Source organism: Antechinus flavipes, chromosome 4 (genome assembly GCF_016432865.1).
Source record: "Antechinus flavipes isolate AdamAnt ecotype Samford, QLD, Australia chromosome 4, AdamAnt_v2, whole genome shotgun sequence".
NCBI classification, from domain to species: Eukaryota; Metazoa; Chordata; class Mammalia; order Dasyuromorphia; family Dasyuridae; genus Antechinus; species Antechinus flavipes.
In genome coordinates, this window is record NC_067401.1 from 424888895 (window position 1) to 424908217 (window position 19323).

General features: G+C 37.5%; 1 protein-coding gene across 1 annotated transcript; it reads left to right on the forward strand.

The window, feature by feature from the left end:
* The first annotated feature begins 224 nt into the window (after nt 1–224).
* MYOC (myocilin) lies at nt 225–18585 on the forward strand. The gene is made up of 3 exons (XM_051998955.1): nt 225–882; nt 14836–14961; nt 17039–18585. Exons 1-3 carry the CDS (start codon nt 333–335, stop codon nt 17821–17823), a joined length of 1461 nt encoding a protein of 486 aa, XP_051854915.1. The 5' UTR covers nt 225–332; the 3' UTR covers nt 17824–18585.
* The last annotated feature ends 738 nt before the right edge of the window (nt 18586–19323 follow it).

Below are 19323 nucleotides of genomic sequence, written 5' to 3' on the forward strand. Positions count from 1 at the left end.
AATTCAAAACAGAAATTATTTTAAAAAGAAAAAACCCTCCTGACAATGAGAAACAACCCCCCCCCCTTTCCTCCCATTGCCCCACCCAATTTTGCACTCACACACTCCTTATCCTTGTGGCCTCCTTTCCCTTCCTCCGCCCCTGCACACCACCCCCCATAGATTGGCTCCCATCAGTATATATGAAACCTCCTCCCTGGAACTCAGTCACTGGAGAGCTCCCAGGGTCACTCATTCTGACAGCTCCCTAAGAAACTGAGCATTCACAGGGAAGCACACTGTGCCTGAGTACCTTTGGACTTCTGTGTGTTCTTTAGAGACCTAACACAGACATGCTCGCCCTTCGACTGCTGCTTTGGGCTTGCTTGGCGTGGGGGACTTTAGGCAGGACAGCCAATCTCAGAAAAGGCAATGACCGGAATGGCAGATGCCTCTATACTTTCACTGTGGCCAGTCCCAATGAGGCCAGCTGTCCAGGATCTGGAGAAGCCAATCCAGCCATCCAGGACCTCCAGAGAGATAGCAGTGCTCAGAGATCAGAGTTAGAAGCTGCCAAAATCCGGCTCGGTGTCCTGGAGACCCTCGTGAAGCAACTGGGAGGGGATGAAATTCCAAATCTCATGCCTCCAGCTGTCCAGGAGATGCAAAGAGAACTGGAAAACCTGAGAAGGGAGAAAACCAGCCTGGAGTCTGACTACAACAGATTTCTTCAGGAAAAAGCTTCCCTGGAGAAGGAGAAAAGGCAACTAGAGAATGAGAATAAAAACCTGGCCAGGAGGCTGGCAAGCAGCCGGCAGGAGATGGAGATGTTGAGACTGGGCCAGTGTCCTCAAGTCGGGAGAAAAGAAACAGCAGCTGACATTCCTCAGGGTCCCAAGGAAGGTAAGACCATGAAATGGCCAAACTCTCCTTGAGATGAAATAACATGGAATAATGTAGAACTGTTTGATGAGGCTCTTAAAATCATGGATGGTGAAAATTGGGAGTTAGGTAGACCTGAATTCACTTAACCTGTCCCAGATCCGAGATTTGAAGCCATCAGATCAGAGATTTAGAGCTGGAAAGTAGGGAAGAGATCATTTGGTACAACTGCCTTTTAGGGATGAAGAAACTCAGGTCCTAAAAATTATAAGACTCATCCAATGTCACACAGATAATAAAGAGTCAAGCCATAATTTGAACTCAGGACCTTGGTTTAGGAGGGTACAGTGAGACAGTAGAAAAACATCAGGTTTAGGATCAGTGCTAAGGGACTTGCCCAAAGTCACGTAGGTGAGTAAGGCACAGTCCTGGGATTTCAATTCCAGTTGTTTTTCCACTCCATCATCTGCATTCCTCAACCTAATGGCCCGGGTTCAAACTATAGCTCTAGTCCTTATTGTTGGAGTGACCTTAACTTCTCTGTACCTCAGTTTCCTAATCTGTAAAATACAGTTGGACTAAATGACCTTGGAGTTTTCTTCTCTTTAAAATCTACCAATGACCTCAAAGGTATTTTTCATTCAGCCTTTTCTAAAAAAAAAAAAAAAAAAGAGGCAACATAGTGTTTTGGGCAGGGAACAGACCCAGAAAACAAAAATCCTGCCAGTTCTAACCCTGGCACATCCTGCCTTTGTAGCCCTGGGCAAGTCCCTTAATTTCTCAGAAATTTAGAAAGCTCTAAGCCACAGAGAAAGCGATGACCTACAGATTGGTACAGGATATTTCTTCACCCTGTCCCTTCTCCTAAAGAGATGCTTATGGTACCCAAGGGCAAATAACCATTGTCATATAGTACTCGAGAATGACTGTGGAAAGGATGCTTTGGTCAATTTACTCAATATTTTTTTTCAATTTACTCAATATTAATGAAGTGATTTTTTTCCTTCTAGTTTCTCTGCTTAAATTTTTTTTAAATTTTTTACTCTGCTCAGATACGTGGAATGTTAGTGCTGGAAAAGGCTGTAGATGAGAGATCACAGGTATTTATAGCTGGAAGGGACTTCAGAGATCTGTTCCAACCTCCTTATTTTACAAATGAGGACAGCATATTTCAGAGACAGCAAACCACTCACCCTAAGTCACAGTGTTAGCAGCCGACAAAACTCGAACTTGAACCTGTCTGGTGACTTTCAAGACAGTATTCACTCTGCTTCCTAGGGAGCATGTGTGTGTGTGTATGTGTGTGTACATGTGCACACATATGCATCAATGCAATGGACAAGTATTAGGTGCTTTGCACATGGTAGGTCCTTAATAAAAATGAACTGAATATCATGTTCAATGCTCCTGCTACCATTTTATCTTAAAATGAAATCAACTGTGCCATTATGCTCCCAAACCCCATCAGAATTCTTTCTACATGAAAGACAACAATATCTCACAATTCGTACGAACCCTCAATATAGCTTTAATTCTATAAGAAGGCTGAACTAAAGAAAAATGCACAGTTAATTACATCCACGTCTGGCAGCCAAGCTAATTTACATGCATTTATGTAGGTATATCTGAAGCTACTGGACTGGGAATCAGAAGATCGCATTTTAAATAGTGATGGCCATGTATGATTTATATGACCTTGGTCAAATCAATTAAGTTTTCTGGAACTCGGTTTCCTTAACTTCTTAAGGAGTCTGCCTTGCTGACCTATAAAATAGCTTATATCTCTAAATGTATAATCTGATAATAAGTGAACTTAATTATTTCTGTTGTTTCCACCATCTCTCACACTCATCCCCTTCTTTCTTTGGTCCAACACCCTAGTTCAAGCCCAGATATCATCTCTCACTGGGATTATAGCAAGAGTGACTTACTTGGTTTCACTGACTTGAGATTCTTCCCACTCCACTTCCTCCTTCTCCGACTGCTTTTTCTAAAGAACAGGTCTGACATTGTTCCTTCCCTACTCAAAAAACTCTTTTGACTTCTTCTTGCCTCTAGAATCCAATTCCTCTATTTGGCATTTAAAGTCTTTCCCAGATCCCCTCTATCAAACAGTTTAATCTTACTTAGTACTTCCATACAGTCTAGCCAATGTAGCTTTATTACTCTAGCACATATAGGACACTCCATCTCCTATGTCTGTGCTTTTGTCCTGGCCATCTTCCACAATTAGAATGTACTTCCTTCCTCCTCAATTCCACTTCTCCTCATCTCTTATTTCCTTCAAAACTGACCTGAAGTGCAGCCTTCTCCATGAAGTTTTTCCTTAGCTCTCCAACTACTAGTGACCTCCATCATCCTAATTTTGAATATATTTTACACATGCAAATATGTATACAAACATATGCAAATATACATATATGTGTAAGTATATGTGTATGTATTTTATATGCAATAAAGCCTATACATGTACATGTGTATATATAAATAGATGTATATCAATTCATGGACACATTATATATAAATGTTATATATGTGCATGTGTGCAGATGTATATATACATATGTTTATTTGTGTTGTATTTATGTGTACATATATGCTGTATATTTTCTCCCCAAGTGAATGTAAAGTCTTTGAGGTCCCGGGTTAATTTCTTTCTGTTTAGTACTAAGAAGAGATGCTGGCTCACAGAAAGCATTGATTAAATATTTGCTGACTAAATAGGACTGGATTTAACTTTTCATTGTCTTATGGTCTTTGGGGAATTACCTGGGTATAGTTTAAAATTTTGTATTACATTTTTCCTGTTTTCTGTTATACTTTAGTAGGGCACTTGTGTTTCTCCCCTTTGATGGGAATTTGCTACGAGTATCAAATGAAATTAGAAGCCTTTAAAGCTAGAAGGCTATTGAGAGAGCATTTAATCCAACCTCTTAATTAAAAAAAAAAAAAAAAAAAAGAAGGAAACTGAATTCCAGAGGAGCTATTCTAGTTGCTACATATGGCTTTTTAAACTTTAGGATCTCAGACTTAAATAAAAAGAGCTGGCAAATATTTGTATAATGCTTTAAGATTTACAAAGTATATTTACAAATGTTACCTTATTTTGTCCTCATAACCTATATTGTTAGGACTTCCATTTTGCAGTTGAAAAAACTGAGGCTGAGACACACTAAGTGACTTGCTTATGGTCAAATAGCTAGCAAGCATGTGAGGCATGATTTGAATTCAAATCAGACAGATTTGAATTCAAATCAGACAGTGGAATATCCACTCGACCATTCAGCCATTTCTCCAATAGACTTTTTAAAATAAAGTAATATAGTAAAAAAAAAAAATAGTATATATACAATAGTATAAAATATAGTAAATATAGTAAAAATATAGTAAAATATAGTAAATATAGTATAAATATAGTAATATAGTAAAATATAGTAAAAAATATAGTAAATATAGTAATATAGTAAAATATAGTAAATATAGTAAAAATATATAGTAAAATATAGTAAAAATATATTAAATATAGTAAAATATAGTAAAAATATAGTAAATATGGTAAAAAAAATATAGTAAAATATAGTAAAAAAAATCTGTAATTTTTCACCTTCAAACAATGATATTTTGGGCTAGTGATTTGAAAAATCTAGGGCTGTAAATGGGAATTAACCAATCAGAAGGTGGGAACATGGGTCATATCCTTCCTTAATCACATCAGTGTACTATGAAGCTTGTCTCCAACCAATTGTACCTATCTTTCTCCCAATACAACTCAACACCCTCTTTCTCCATCTTTTTCACTGCTGCTCAAGCTCCCAACTTTCTCTTGAGCTGGGAGTTGACTTCTCCCAGTTAGATATAACCTAATGCCAAATCAGATATTTACAACAGCAACTGCAGAAGTGCAAGTGAGGAAATCAACCCCAAATTCATGTGTTATTCTCCTCACCAATTACTGATAAGTATGCATAATCAAGAAAGTTAAGGGACCACTGTTCTTAAACATGGAAATTACTTTGTAATATAAGCTCTCTAATAAAATTTGTTATTATGGAATTTTATCAGTTTTCTTATAAGCAGTGATCATCTCAGTTTACAAAACAAATAAATTTAGGAGGGGTTGTTTATTTTGAGGGAATTATTTTAAATGGAGATCTTCTTGGGCATTTAAAATCTAATTAAAAAAACAAAAATCAGTTTATAGCTATTCACAATATTGTACTTTTATCTCTTATGTAGGTCATGGGAGCTGGGCACATTACTTTAATCTGCTCTTACACTAAAAAGTTTAGGATCTCCAAAGTAGGGCCACCACCTCAGAATTATATTCAAAGTTTAGCAGGTTCCAGTGATAATTCTGTTGTGAGGGAATACGTCCCAAACTCACCACTTAAACTCGAGTCCCCATAAATGTATTTCCATTTACAGAAACCAGTGCCTCATAATAATAGCACATTTAGATTATAAACATGTGTTTGCTTAACAACAAGGCAAAATAAATATTATAGAAGTAAAATCAGGAATGATTTGCTTATAAATCTAGGACATACTCTGTCACCAGTACACACACTTTTGGAAACATGTCAAGGAGGCACATGAATGAAAAAACAAAACAAAACATTTGTTTGAGGTAGCTTACAACTCTAAAACACTAAACTTGGTGATTTTTCTAATCTTAACTTAACTTTTGTGTTGCCTAAATGCATCCACTAAGCTGAGTTGATTCATGCTGTGCTTAACTGAAGGAAACATTTCAGCCAAATGAGTTAATCTTCTAGATGATTTTTTTGATAGTCTGTTTCCAAGTTATTCCACTGCTTACCCGAACTTAATAGCAACTGTAGTATTCATTATTTCCAAGTTCAAGCCTAGCTGATACATTTGGAAATTGTTCTTTCTCCCTTCTCTTGTTTTATTTTTGCTAATATAAGCTCTGGGTCCTCTCTACAAAAACACTAAAAGTCTATTTTTTGCAACTAAATCCTCATTTTCTGTCTATAATCAAGATAAAATTATATATGTCACAAAACCATTCTGATGTTTTTCTCTCTCCAGTATACCACAGTTTTCTCACAATCAAAATCAACAACTATCTCAGGATTTTGAATGATATTAATTGCTTTTTCTTAGAACTTTGGCAGACTTATTTCAGCAACAGATTGTTCCATAAAAAAGAATAATACCTTCAAGGAGAAATTTATATACATATATGTGTATGTATAGATATGTACACACACATGTACATAGGTGTGCAATTAATAATTGTGTATATGTATATATGTGTGTGTATGTATATGTGTGTGTATATATATATATACATATATATATATATACATATATATACATATATATATATATATATATATATATATATATATATATATATATATATCCCTCATTTCTAACAGAGCTTATCACTAAAGTTCTCATGGTCTGCTTTTTTTTTTTTACCTGCTTTCAAAAGTTTGAGAGACAATTACTAGCCAGGATATGACTGACATTGGAGACAGACTTTATTGGTCTTTTGGCCAATTTGGCTTTTGTCTGTGTTCTTCCACAAGTCTTTGATAAAAGATATAACTAAAAATAAATCATTATAAAAGCTATTTTCCAAAAATATATGAAGGTGATAAATGAATAACAATTTTAATTTCTAAGCCAAACTATCTCTAGAATATCTATTTAGAGCATATTGAGGAAGAGGGAAAGAAAATTAGTTATATGACATCTGTAAGTTTGATGTACCTTTGATTTTGCTTGAGGCACTACAGTAGTGTGAGGAGTCCAAATTGATTTGTGTGCCACCTTTAAGCCTCCAAAAAGGCAATGTATCACTATATTAATTATCCAGTAAAGTAGTGTAACATTTGAGTTTTCCACCAAGTTATAATATTCTTATCACCAACCAAGTGGTCTCTTCAGATTCTCTGGTGTGAGAATTAAGGACATCAATAACCGACATCATTCTGTGAGTCTGGGCAAGTTAAAATCCATGCTAGTCAGGTCCTGAATTTAGGACAGAGAAATAATATGAACTATTGCTCAGACTTTTTTTTTAATAGGAATTTTCCTAGATCGGACTTTGCTCCTGCTGAACTCTTCCCCTTATTAGCTACAAGGGCTATGTAATCCACTTAATGAAAATAAGACAGAGAGACAGACAGAGATGGAGAGACAGTCATAGAGGAGGAAAGAGAGTCACAGATAAAGGCAGAGAGAATCTAGCATTTGGCTATAACTTGGTGCTCTTGCAAATTTTGGAAGTCATGCCAGAAAACTAAGCTCCTGCCTGTCTGCCTAGAACTGGGCTTTTCTGACTGGCATAACCACTAAGAAGTTTGCCAATTCTTAAGCAGGTTATTTACTGGCCAATAGAATTCTCCTTGCCACTATACAATTGACCTCTCTTTCTGGATTTTACCTTGGTTCTTATTTATTTAAAAAAAAGAGAAAAGAAAAAAAGAAGAAAATAAAAGAAAGAGAGATGCTATTTAGGCTCCGTGAACTCGGAGAGTGTGGCTGAGCTTTTGATTTTTGCTTCTGAGTAAAATGTCATTCTTTATTACCCAGAGTTCTTCAGCAGAAGTCTGCTCAGAGGGGAATTTTTATTGGGCCAAACATAGACAGAACTTATTTTTGTGAAGGTCTATTCATTAACTTGTAGAAGATTAGAGCTGGCCTGAGATTGTAATGGCCTGAGTATGATTTAAATAAGATGGTCTTAGATGTATCTTTCCCTGAGTGTGGGTGATGAGGTTCGGTGCTTCTAGTGATCTAGTCCAGTCTCCTTATTCTTCAAGTGAAAAAAGGTTCAGAAAAGGGAAGTGATTTGGTTAGGATCACTTCATTTCCTTCTTTCTTTAGGAAACTGAAATAGAATGGAGGAGAGGGCTATGTATGCCCCATTACACTAAAACTGAGGAGCAAAAAAATGATGAATTTATTACTGAATAAAACAGGAAGTTACTGGATGTTAGGCATTATTAACAGTCCTGATCTACAAGTTGACTGACTGAATTTGTCTTAGTTACTTGCAATATTTTTCACATCATGAATTACAAAGTTAATTTGAAAGTACCTCTAAGGCGATCTGCCCCAGGAACTAGAAGTGTTGGGTATAGATATTGATAAAACGTGGCTGTGCCTTTTTTGTATCAAAGACAATCCTTGTACTGGAGTCCTGGGCCCTGGATGAAAAAGATTTCTTACTTCTGTGTACTATAAACTGGATTAAATAGCTTTCTGATCCTGTAATATCTGATTCTCCTCTCTCAATGGTGAGCCCCTCCCAGGACTTCCATCCTTAGGAAGAATGCCATGAAAGTCAACTTTCTGGCTTTTTGATTTTTCATACTTCAACACTGTTGTCCTGCTGGTTGGAATTGTTGGTTCCTAAATTGGACTTTCTTTCTGTTGAACCATTCCCCTCCTCACACATGTAGATATTCTTCCCCTCTTCCCACTCTCTAGTTTGTTGTTGTCTTCCCTATGTGGGAATGTGGCTTCTAGAAGTGGGGCAAAAATTGTCTTTCTTTTTATTTATATTTGCATCCCCAGCATTTAGAACAATGCCTGAGATGCACACACACATATATATGTATACACATATCTTAATAAATGCTTTCTGGCTTGCCTTGCTTTAAATTCAATTATTAAACACCTACTATATATAAAGCCCTGTTCTGCAGATGCAAGCACCAAAATGAAAACACTCCCTGTTCTCAAGAATTTTATATTCTCTTGATGGAAAAAAAACAGCAAAAATATTACTATCCCATCCAGACCTTTCAGTTGCAAGATCTGAGTTGCTGCAAAGCTCACATAGTCCTGAGAATTGCACTTAAGTCTCAGCAGACATGTCAGGATATGAAACATTTCCAAGCCATGTAGTTACAGATGGGGAGCTCTCCCCTTGGACATGCCTTCTGTCTTATGTTATTCTGTTTATACCATCTCACAGCCTCATGACCCCTAAGTACTTCCTACCTCAGAGAACACTGGAGTTCCTGGCTCTGCTACCTGCCTCGTCCGATGACTTGGACAAGTTATTTTTACACTTCTAGATCTCAGTTTCCTTATCTGTAAAATAGAGTGTTGTACTAAGTGATCTCTAAGGTCCCTCATGACTCTAACACTCTGCGTTCTGTTACCATCCAGTGTGCAAGGCAATCCATTTAGCTCCCAGGACCCACTGATTCTGTGTAATGCCATAGAAGGGTTCTTTGCAAATAGTTACAGTTAAAATTTCTAGTAGAGATAGGAAAAGCTCCCTCTGAAAGCATAGGACCAAGTGAGAAAATATATGTGAATGTACCTTGAAAGCTGAGTCTTACAAATATCTGCTAGTCTTTTTTTTCCTCAAGCAAACTATTTTTCAAATCTAATCAATAGTTCATAGCATCATAAATATAGAGCCGGGAGTTATCAATCAATCAACATTTATTAAAATGTCTACCATATGGCAGATACTGGGCTAAGACCTTGGAATACAAATATGAAAAAAAATAGTTCTTGCTTTCAAGGAGCTTACAATCTAATGGGTAAAGATGACATACAAAAGGATGCTGAAAAAATGGAGGTGGGTGGGGGGAGGGAGATTCCATTCAGCTGCAAAATGACTGCAGCTGAATGGCAAATGAAGTGTCTGAGGAAAGGTCAGTCCTTCTTAAACAGACAAATTTATGATTCTGCCCTCCAGGGACTTTAGAGGTCAATAGTCCAAATTTCTCATTTTACAAAAACGGTGGAGGATTTGTCCAGAATCACACAGCTAGTAAGCATCTGAGGTGGGCTCTGAACTCAGGGGCTCATGGTTCTAAGTTCAAAGCTTTGTCTCTGGTTTTAACTTTCCCTACTATATGGATTGCTTTTATTTATTTGTTAATATATTATATTTATTGATTGTTTCTCAGATTATAGATTTAGAACTAGAAGGGATCTTGGGGAGCATTAAACTACATCCTTCATTTTTACAGATGAGTAAACTAAGGCTCAGAGATTTATAGGGACTTGCTTAAGACTACATCAGATAACAGGTAGCAGAATTGGGATTTTAACCTAGGTCCTCTAATTCTAAATCCACCACTCATCCCACCCCACTATCTGGATGTTGGCACAACTTCTGGACATGGGCTATATTTAATCCTTTTCTCAAAATACATACTTAACAACCTTAGTGAAATTCGTAGATTGAATCACTTCAAAATGGAGTGGAAGCAGGTCCAGGTTGATGCTGGCTTTTGCCTATAAAGCACATATATTCACACTGGGGGGACTGCAGACTTTCTTTGAGAGATGCAGCTGTAAATTTCCCTTCGAACTCTCCACCCTTGCGCTACCTGGCACTATGCACAGTATCCAGAGTATTTTGAAATTAGTAGAGAAATCACGGTTTGATTTTTATGGAGGACAATCCAAGGCATTGGAAGAAAGGAACGAGTGAAAATAAAAGTTATGTGGTGCCCGCACATGAACAGAGGTACTGTATATTGAAAACCTGCCCTGGCATGGACACTGGTTTGAAGAAAGAGCCAGGGCTGGAGAAAGAAAAGTAGAAGGTCAATCTGGGTCACATAATAAAAGGGTGCAAGTGAAGGCACTTTTTAATTTGGCATTTTCTAAATGTTCATATTTTTAGAGTGAGAAAATCCCACTCTCTCCAATACACAACTATTTCATTTTTAAAGAGCTGAATATTTGATGATAAAAAAGTCATATGCATCCAGAAAGAGAACTATGGTGATCGAATATAAATCAACACAGCTATGTTCACTTTTTTTTCTGTTTTTATTTCTCACGTGGTTTTTCTCTTTTGTTCTGATTTTTTTCTCCCAACATGATTCATGAAGAAATGCATATTAAAAAAATCAATTCACATGTATAACCAGAAAAACAAAACAATTCATTTGAAAACTGAAAAGAAAACAAAATAAATTTAAAGAGCTAAATAACAAAGTAAATGAATTCAGAACTCCAAGGAATCTTAGAGCCAATCTCATTTTTACAGATGGAGAAATTGAGTCCCAAAGAAGCTAAATCACTCATTCTAAGGCATGTCAATATTAATTAAAACCTGATGTAAACTTAGAAGTAGTAATTGAAGATGATTATATTTTTATGTTGAAACTACCTCACTTGAATCTAAGTTCTTACTAATCAGTTTTTATTGTATTGACATTTGATGATAAATGATTAATAAAACATTGAATTAGTTAAAAAGTATTCTATAGCAAGACAAAAACTCAAAGCCTCCTCATATGACAGGCATGGAGGGGGCCCCATGTTCACTTTGCCAAGCATACACCAGTGGTCTGCTCCTGTATGGCTAAACTGTAATTATTTCTTTGCTTTCTTTCCTTTATCCTTATCCATAAACACAGCATTTGGCATGTTGATCAGGCAATGGTAAGTGGAGACTGCAGGGGGTGCCCAGAGAAATATGGTGGGCTGATGGACTGAGGTTCTCTGATACCTCCGGGGGACTAAAAATGATCACAGCAATGGAGCCATGGAGATTTGTGTATCATAACTTACATCACTAAGACTGCCTCACATCTGAACAAGATATGCAGAAACATCTATTGATTTTTTTTTCTATTTGAAGGAAACAGTGGTTAAGTGGACCAACAGATATCTAACTGTTCTATGAGCCCAAGAAGATGCTCATTCTGATAGTCCTAGTTCAAATCCATTTCTTAGTAAGCCCCTGAATGGCAGCAAGCTGGCATGATAGTGTATAAAGCACCTGGGCTGACATCAGAAATACTCAACTTCCTGAGTTCAAATCCAGCCTCAGACACTTACTAACTGTGGAACACTGGGCAATTCACTTAATCCCATTTGCTTCAGTTTCCTCATCAAGGAGCTGGAGAAAGGAAATGAAACACCACTCCATTATTTTTGCCACAAAAGCCCAAATGGGGTCACAGAGAGTAAGACATGACTGAAAAATTACTGAACAGCAGCAATAAGTAATACTTTCCAAGAATCCCTGGGGATATGAGATAAAGACGGGGAATGCTACACAGCCATTTTGGCATGAGACATCCAACCCTTCCAATCTCCTTATCTATTACTCCCTTTCCTGTAATTTGTATTCCAGTCAAATTGGCCGTCTGGCTGTTCCTCACAGATGATACCCCATTCCCTATCTAATTTCTTTTCCACTAGCCGTCTCCCACACCTGGAATGTACTCTCATCTCATATCTGCGTCTTAGAATCTCATTTCTTTCAAAACTCAAAAGAGTTTAAGCATCTTTCACATGAAATATTTTTCTTGATTGTCCCAATTGCTGGTACCCACCTTGTCAAAGCCATATTTCGTACATAAATATTGTTTAAATATTGTTTCCCCTCCTCCCAGGTAAATTTAAATTTCCTGAGAACAAGCACTATTCCATTTTTCCAAATTTTCAAATCTTAGTCCATACTAGACACTTAATAAAATGCTTATTGATTGATGAATAGGAGCTTTGACCATAAGACACTCTATCTTCTCTTGGTTAACCAACAGTATATTAGAATATGTACCAGGACATTGGATACTGACAGAAAGTCCTGCAACTTTTTACCGGATCAGCCAAAGTCAAGACCAACGGCTGCATCAACACTGAGTCAGAGGGTGGGGGAGCGTGGGAGAAAACTAGGAATAGGGCCAGCGACAGTAAATTAGGTCAGGTAGCTCAACTTGTCTTTCCCCCCACATGTGCCAAAGATTGCCAGGCTCTGCCTTAAATGCCACATTTTAATTTTGTAAGCTGGAGTAGGTAAGAGTGAAAATTGGTCTTGGATGGTGCTGAAAGCCAACATTCACGATGTCCAAGATGAGTTGGCAATTTAGAGAGGCTGAGCAAGGGGGGGAATGTCAGCAGATGCCTTTTTGAATGAAATGATTTATTAGATTTTGCATCTCCAGCAATCGGTCCCTCACTTGGTGATAACTTCTTTATTCTCAACATTGCTGGTGAGACATACGACCGTGAAAAGGATGATTCAAATCCTTGTTGGCATAACTAATCCAGAGAAATTGGAGTTGACTGGCAAACTCAAGCAGAGTTATCCATGCTTGCTCTTGGATCCAAGTATCAGTAAGAGTAGATTCCTGGGCAAAACCAGGGATCTGGGATAATCCGTAGCAGAATTGACTTTGGACAAAAATCTGGAATTGTCCACCATTGTTTTTGGCTTCTGTGACTTCCCCTTTTTGCCCCGATCTCTCTTCCCTCATCTCTCCGCCCAGTCTGGGGCACAGCTTTGTTGTTGTTCAGTCGTTTTTCTGTCTGTCTGATCCATTTGTGGTTTTCTTTGCAAAGATATAGTGATTGGTGCAGTGGGTAGAGAGCTGAGTTCAAATCTAACCTCAGACACTTAATAGTTCTTAGTTGTATGACTTTGGGCAAGTCACTTAACCCCAATTGCCTACACACACACACACATCTGAGGCAATTGGAGTTTTGTGTGTGTGTGTGTGTGTGTGTATGTGTGTACATGGAGTGATTTGCCATTTCCTTCCCTAGTTCATTTTATACATCATGAAAATGAGATTTAATAGGGTTAAGTGACTTGCCTAGGATCACACAGTTAGGAAGTATCTGAGGTCACATTTTGAATTCAAGTCTTCCTGTCTCCAGGTGTAGCACTCTATCCACTGCACTATATAGCTGTTTCTGGGGGAACAGCTACCTCCCCCAAATTCACTCAGACACTCAATAGTCTCATATTCTCTCCACTCATCTGTTTATCAGACCGCTTCTCAAGAAACAAATTTAATAAATCTAGTTACACTAGTTTTGAGGGGCAGCCAGGCAGTATAGTAGATAAAGTACCAAGTCTGGAGTCAGGAAGACCAGAATTCAAATCCAGCCTCACACAAATATTACCTCTGTCACCCTGGAAATATCATCTAATAGTTGTTTGCCTAGCATCTACTTCTCAAGGTGATTGAGAGAATCAAATAAAATAGTAATTGTAAATTGCTTAGCACAGTGCCTAGTATATAGTAAGTACTCTGTCAAGATTAGTTATTATTATAGAAGTTACACTACTGCCAGGGGCATTTGCATTTCAATAAAATTTTTAGCTAATAATAGCAGTGATGAGGATGATGATAATGACATGAAGACTTGCATTTACATAGCTCTTTGAGCTTTTAATACTTTGTCTCATTTGATTTGATCTTTATAATGACCAGATGAGGTAGATACTATCATATTATTATTATCTCCATTTTTTAATGATAAAACTGAGGTTCAGAAAGCATCACTTCTCCACGATTATGTAGCTAGTAAGTATCTGGGGTATTATTTGAAATCAGGTTTTCCTGATTTCAAGTTCAATACTGCAGCATGGACCCACATCCCTGAAATAAAAGTTTACTAGCTGATAAAGCAGCTCTGTTAATCAAATCTTTTCCCCGCATGATAGCTTTTCCAATTTCCCCCAGTTTCTAGCATCTTCTCCCCTAGATTACCCTGTATTTAATTTTAATTTAATTTTTTCTCTTTTAATATACTTATGTGTACATATGCTTTCTCCCTCTATAGAATATAAGTTTCTTGAAAGCAAAGGCTTTTGAGAAAGTGCTTAACAAATACTTGTGAAAAATGAAACAATTCCAATAAAATGCTGTGAAATTGTAAAGATTAAACTTGGCCTAAGGTAAAGACAGAAGAAAGTATCTTCTTTGTGGAGGTGGAGAACTATGGGCATATACAGATAAATGCTTTTTTGATATATTATTCTCTCTAAACTAATTTTTAAAATTTGTTCAAAAATTCTTTATTACAAAAGATTGTTCTCTGGGAGAAAAGGGGAGGCTTGTATTGTGAATCTTGGGTTATATGAAAAGAAAATTTATCTATAAATTTAAGTGTTGCTCAAGTTGTATGGAAAGTCTATTCGAACAATTTACATTTTAGTTATATATCAATACTGATGTCTCTCCTCACAACTGCATCTCTCTCATTCTTTCATTACAGTTTCTAAATGGGATATGCATAATTCAGACTACCAAGAACTGAAATCTGAATTAACTGAGGTTCCTGCTTCTCACATCTTCAAAGAGAGTTCAACCAATCATTCCAGTAATAAGGAATTGGGCAATGGTATTAATTTTATATTAATTTGACATTTTTCTTTTTCTAATTTGTCCCTATCTCTCTTTGACTTGTTATCAGCATCAATCTTCCCTAAAGAACAAATGTGAATTTCCTTTATGAATCATGAAGTGACTTTCCCTTTTCTATGGTTTTCCAGGGAAGGAGAAAGGAAGGTAGGCATGAACTCAGGCTTGCTGCTCTTGTGAACATTATAGGAACTTGTCCTACTTATTTTATGGACTGTCTCCAAATTTGTTTGACTCAGATTCTCAGTGTTGGAAGGCACCCCAGAGGCCATAGAGTCTAGCCTGTACCTGAACAGCAATTCCCTTTATGACATCCCCAAAGAGTCATCAACACCTCCAATTTAAGTATTCTAGGGATGGCAGTCTGAGGCAGCCCCTGATGCTTTTGCACTGCTATATTTATTTGAATACTTTTTCTGACATCAAGTTTTGGGCTTTTGCAACATTTACACGTTATTCCCAATCTTATCCTTAGAAGCAAATCTAAATGCTCTTCTAAATATGGCCTTTCAGACACTAGAACAATAAAACAACTGACAAATGAACTTAGTGTGTGTTACAGCTATCCCAAAACAGAATGGTTGTCTTGGGACATAGTTGTTCCCCATCACCAGAGGTCTTCAAGCAAAGACCACTCACCCACATATGGTGTAAAAAGATTTCTTACTGATATGTAGGTTAGATTGCATGGCTTCTGAAACGTCCTTCTGACTCTGAGGTTCTGTAATTCTATGAGACTACAATTATAGATTTCAGAAACGTTGACTATTACTAATAATATTAAAGATATTTTAAAGTGCTTGATACAATACCTGGGACATTTAATAAATGCTTATTTCCTTCTCCTTCACTGTGATAATCATATAATAAAAGCTTTAAGAAATAGTCAAATTGGGAAATGAGATATGAGAAGACTAGAGAAAATATATCCATCCTTACTAGCAAGATTAAAGATGCTAAGCATCTTTAGCCTATTCAATAAAGTGACTAGAATTTGTTTAAATTTATTTTTTCTAGACCTTTTCTTAAGTTGGTAACTTATATGTCACTATTATATGCAGTTTTAGCGACTGGGGCAGAAGCAAAGTTTAGACAAGAAGTGGAACCAGTGTTTTTAACAAGCTCATAGTTTCATCTTTGGGGAGATCTAAGACACATGTAACTAACTCTAAAACATACCATTATCTGACAATAGAGAGCTGGCAAATACCTGAGAATATGACTCATGAAATCAAGAAAAATCATGTATTATCAAAGAAACAAAAGAAGATAATTTTCTCCTTTATCCCTAAACTTTGTCACTTTGAAATGGACTCTTTCACAATTCTGTGAGGGACATAGAACTACATATTGTCCATTTTGTGGCTGGAGAAGCTAAAATTCAAGACATACCATGATTTGGCTTAAGATCACACTGCTACAAGCAGCTAAGTGGCATAGTGGATAGAGCACCAGCCCTGAAGTCAGGAGGACCTGAGTTCAAATCTGACCTCAGACACTTAATACTTCTTAATTGTGTGACCCTGGGCAAGTCACTTAACCCCAATTGCCTTAGCCAAAAAAAAAAAAAAAAAGACAACCAATAGGTGGTTTGAACCCAGAACTTCAGATTCAAGTCAGGATTCCTTTCCACCACATTGACAGCTAGGTGGCTCACTGGATCTCTTCCTGCCTCAGTTTCCTCAAATGTAAAATGGGGATAACAGCACAGATGTCACAGTATTGTTCTGAGGATAAAATGAGCTAATATTTATTAAAAACTTTATAGCTAAGGTGCAGTGATGTGCTTAGAGCATAGATAGTATAGTTGAGTTATTTCATTTTCGTCCCTTAGTTGCCAAGGCACCCTTGGACCAATCATTTCTTTTAGGAGTTCTCTTTGAGTTAGTACTATTGATTTTTAGGAAGAGCACTGGTAGGATTCATCACCTCACCTAAATCCATGAAAACTGAATTAATGATGCTGTGGAGGCGACTTGTTTTCTAACTTTACAATTAGCATTTACATTTTGAAAGGTCTTTGGTAAGTAGGTTTTATTTTTCTATTTATTCCGCAGGATGTGGAGAACTCGTCTGGGTGGGTGAACCTATCACTCTGAGAAAAGCCGAGACAATTGCTGGCAAGTACGGTGTCTGGATGAGAGACCCTGAGCCTGTGTTCCCCTATACTCGGGAGACCACCTGGAGAGTTGACACAGTGGGCACAGATGTTCGTCAGGTCTTTCAGTATGAGCATATCAGCCAGTTCACCCAGGGCTATCCTTCCAAAATTCACGTGCTGGCTATTCCAATGGAGAGCACAGGTGCCGTGGTTTACCGTGGAGCCCTCTATTACCAGAAACATACATCTAGAACCGTGATCAAGTATGAACTGAAAACTGAAAGTGTGAAGGCTCAAAAGGAGATTCCCAATGCTGGTTATCACGGACAGTTCCCTTATTCTTGGGGCGGCTATACAGACATTGACTTGGCTGTGGATGAAACGGGACTATGGGTCATCTACAGCACAGAAGCAGCCAAGGGAGCGATCGTCCTTTCCAAAATGAATCCAGACACACTAGAACTCGAGCAAACCTGGGAGACCAACATTCGAAAGCAATCAGTGGCAAACTCATTCATAATCTGTGGCACCCTATACACTGTCAGCAGCTATTCTACAGCTGACACCATCATCAACCTGGCTTATGATACCAGTTCCAGGAGCAGCAAGGCTCTGACCATCCCATTCAAGAACCAGTATAAATACAGCAGCATGATTGATTACAATCCTGCAGAGAAGAAGATTTTCTCATGGGATAACTTCAACATGGTGGAATACGACATAAGGCTTTCTCAGATGTGAAACACATCAGAACTATCTCCTAGGAAAGAGAGGAAGATGCTATCCTCTAGATTAACTAGGAACTCAAGGACAGGGGAGGAGGTAGAGCGGAAAGCAAGCCGTTCCATGCGTATCCTGGTTTTTTATGCTTTTCCTGTTTTTATAAACTCAGGAAAAAATCGTCTTTTCATAATACTTGGCTCTGAAGTAGTAAAATTTTTTTGATAGGGGAATGAAGGAAGAGAGGGAAAGAAGGGTAAGAAGGTGGATATAGTCTAAAGTGTTGATTGAATACACAATAGGTTCTGCTTACAAGCCACATTTTTATAAAGAATACCAAATGGTTGAAGAACCATACCTTTGGAGGGCTTCCTGAGAAAAGTCATAGGGGAAGAAGCTGATTGTTGACAAGTGGTTTAAGCTATTCCACTGCACTGGGTGGTGGCTTTGTAAGTCCATTAGCATGGATTCTTCCTTCATGAATGGAATTATATCACTCTATATTTTCTCATTCTGCTTGATTTTCACTCATGTTTTCTCATAAATTTATCACCAAAGACCTGCCTGACTTGCTGAGGAGGGGTGGGAGTATTCCACTATGATTTTAATTTCTCGGGGTTTGTGACAGGAAGCCAGTGATTCAGAATGAAGAGAAGCATCCTAGTGCCTATGCTGGGCTTGCATTCAGAGACGATGTATTCATAAGAGTTAGTTCCTACTGTCTCACTTGTATCCATTTGATGCCTTTTTGAATAAACATGTTGCAAAATGTTCACATTTAAATTCAGTGTGATTATATTCCTGTGCATTTGATACATACTTGTTTTCATCAAGGCATGTTTTCTCCAGATCCCTTAGAATGTTTGCATTTGATTTCAGGAGGACCATATTAGCTTCTAAAAACCAATATGGAAGAATCGGGCTTCACGGAAAGGATCACAGAACTACAGATTGTAAGCAGAAAGGGACCAACCATCTCAGAAGAAGCTGGTGTGGTTTACACCTCTAGTCTCCAGCATATGAGTTAGACAATATTTATATATAATCTTAGAATCAAGGATCTAGAACAAGAAGGACTTCAGAGATCATGGTCAACTTTTTCATTTAGAGATGAAGACATTGAGGAACAGAGAGATTACAAACTTATATAAAGTTACTCAGTCTCTTAGGCAGCTGGATAATAGAATGGATATAGAAGTGGGCTCAAAGTCATAAAGGTCAAAATTAGGCATCAAACACTTACCAGCTGGGTGATCCTTGACAAATTACTTAACTTCTGTTGCCTCAATATCCTCAACTGTAAAATGGGAATAATAATTGCACCCACCTTGCAGAGAATGAGATAGTAGAGCATCTGGCACACAGTAGATATTTAAATAAATACTTGTTTCTTTTTCCTTTCCTTCAGGATCTGAATCCAGTCTGACTCCCTCTATCACATGACCTTACATCCCTTTTATTATTCTCTCTCCCCCTTTTCCTTCTTTCATTTCTTCTCTTCCCCTCTCATTGCCTTTTCCT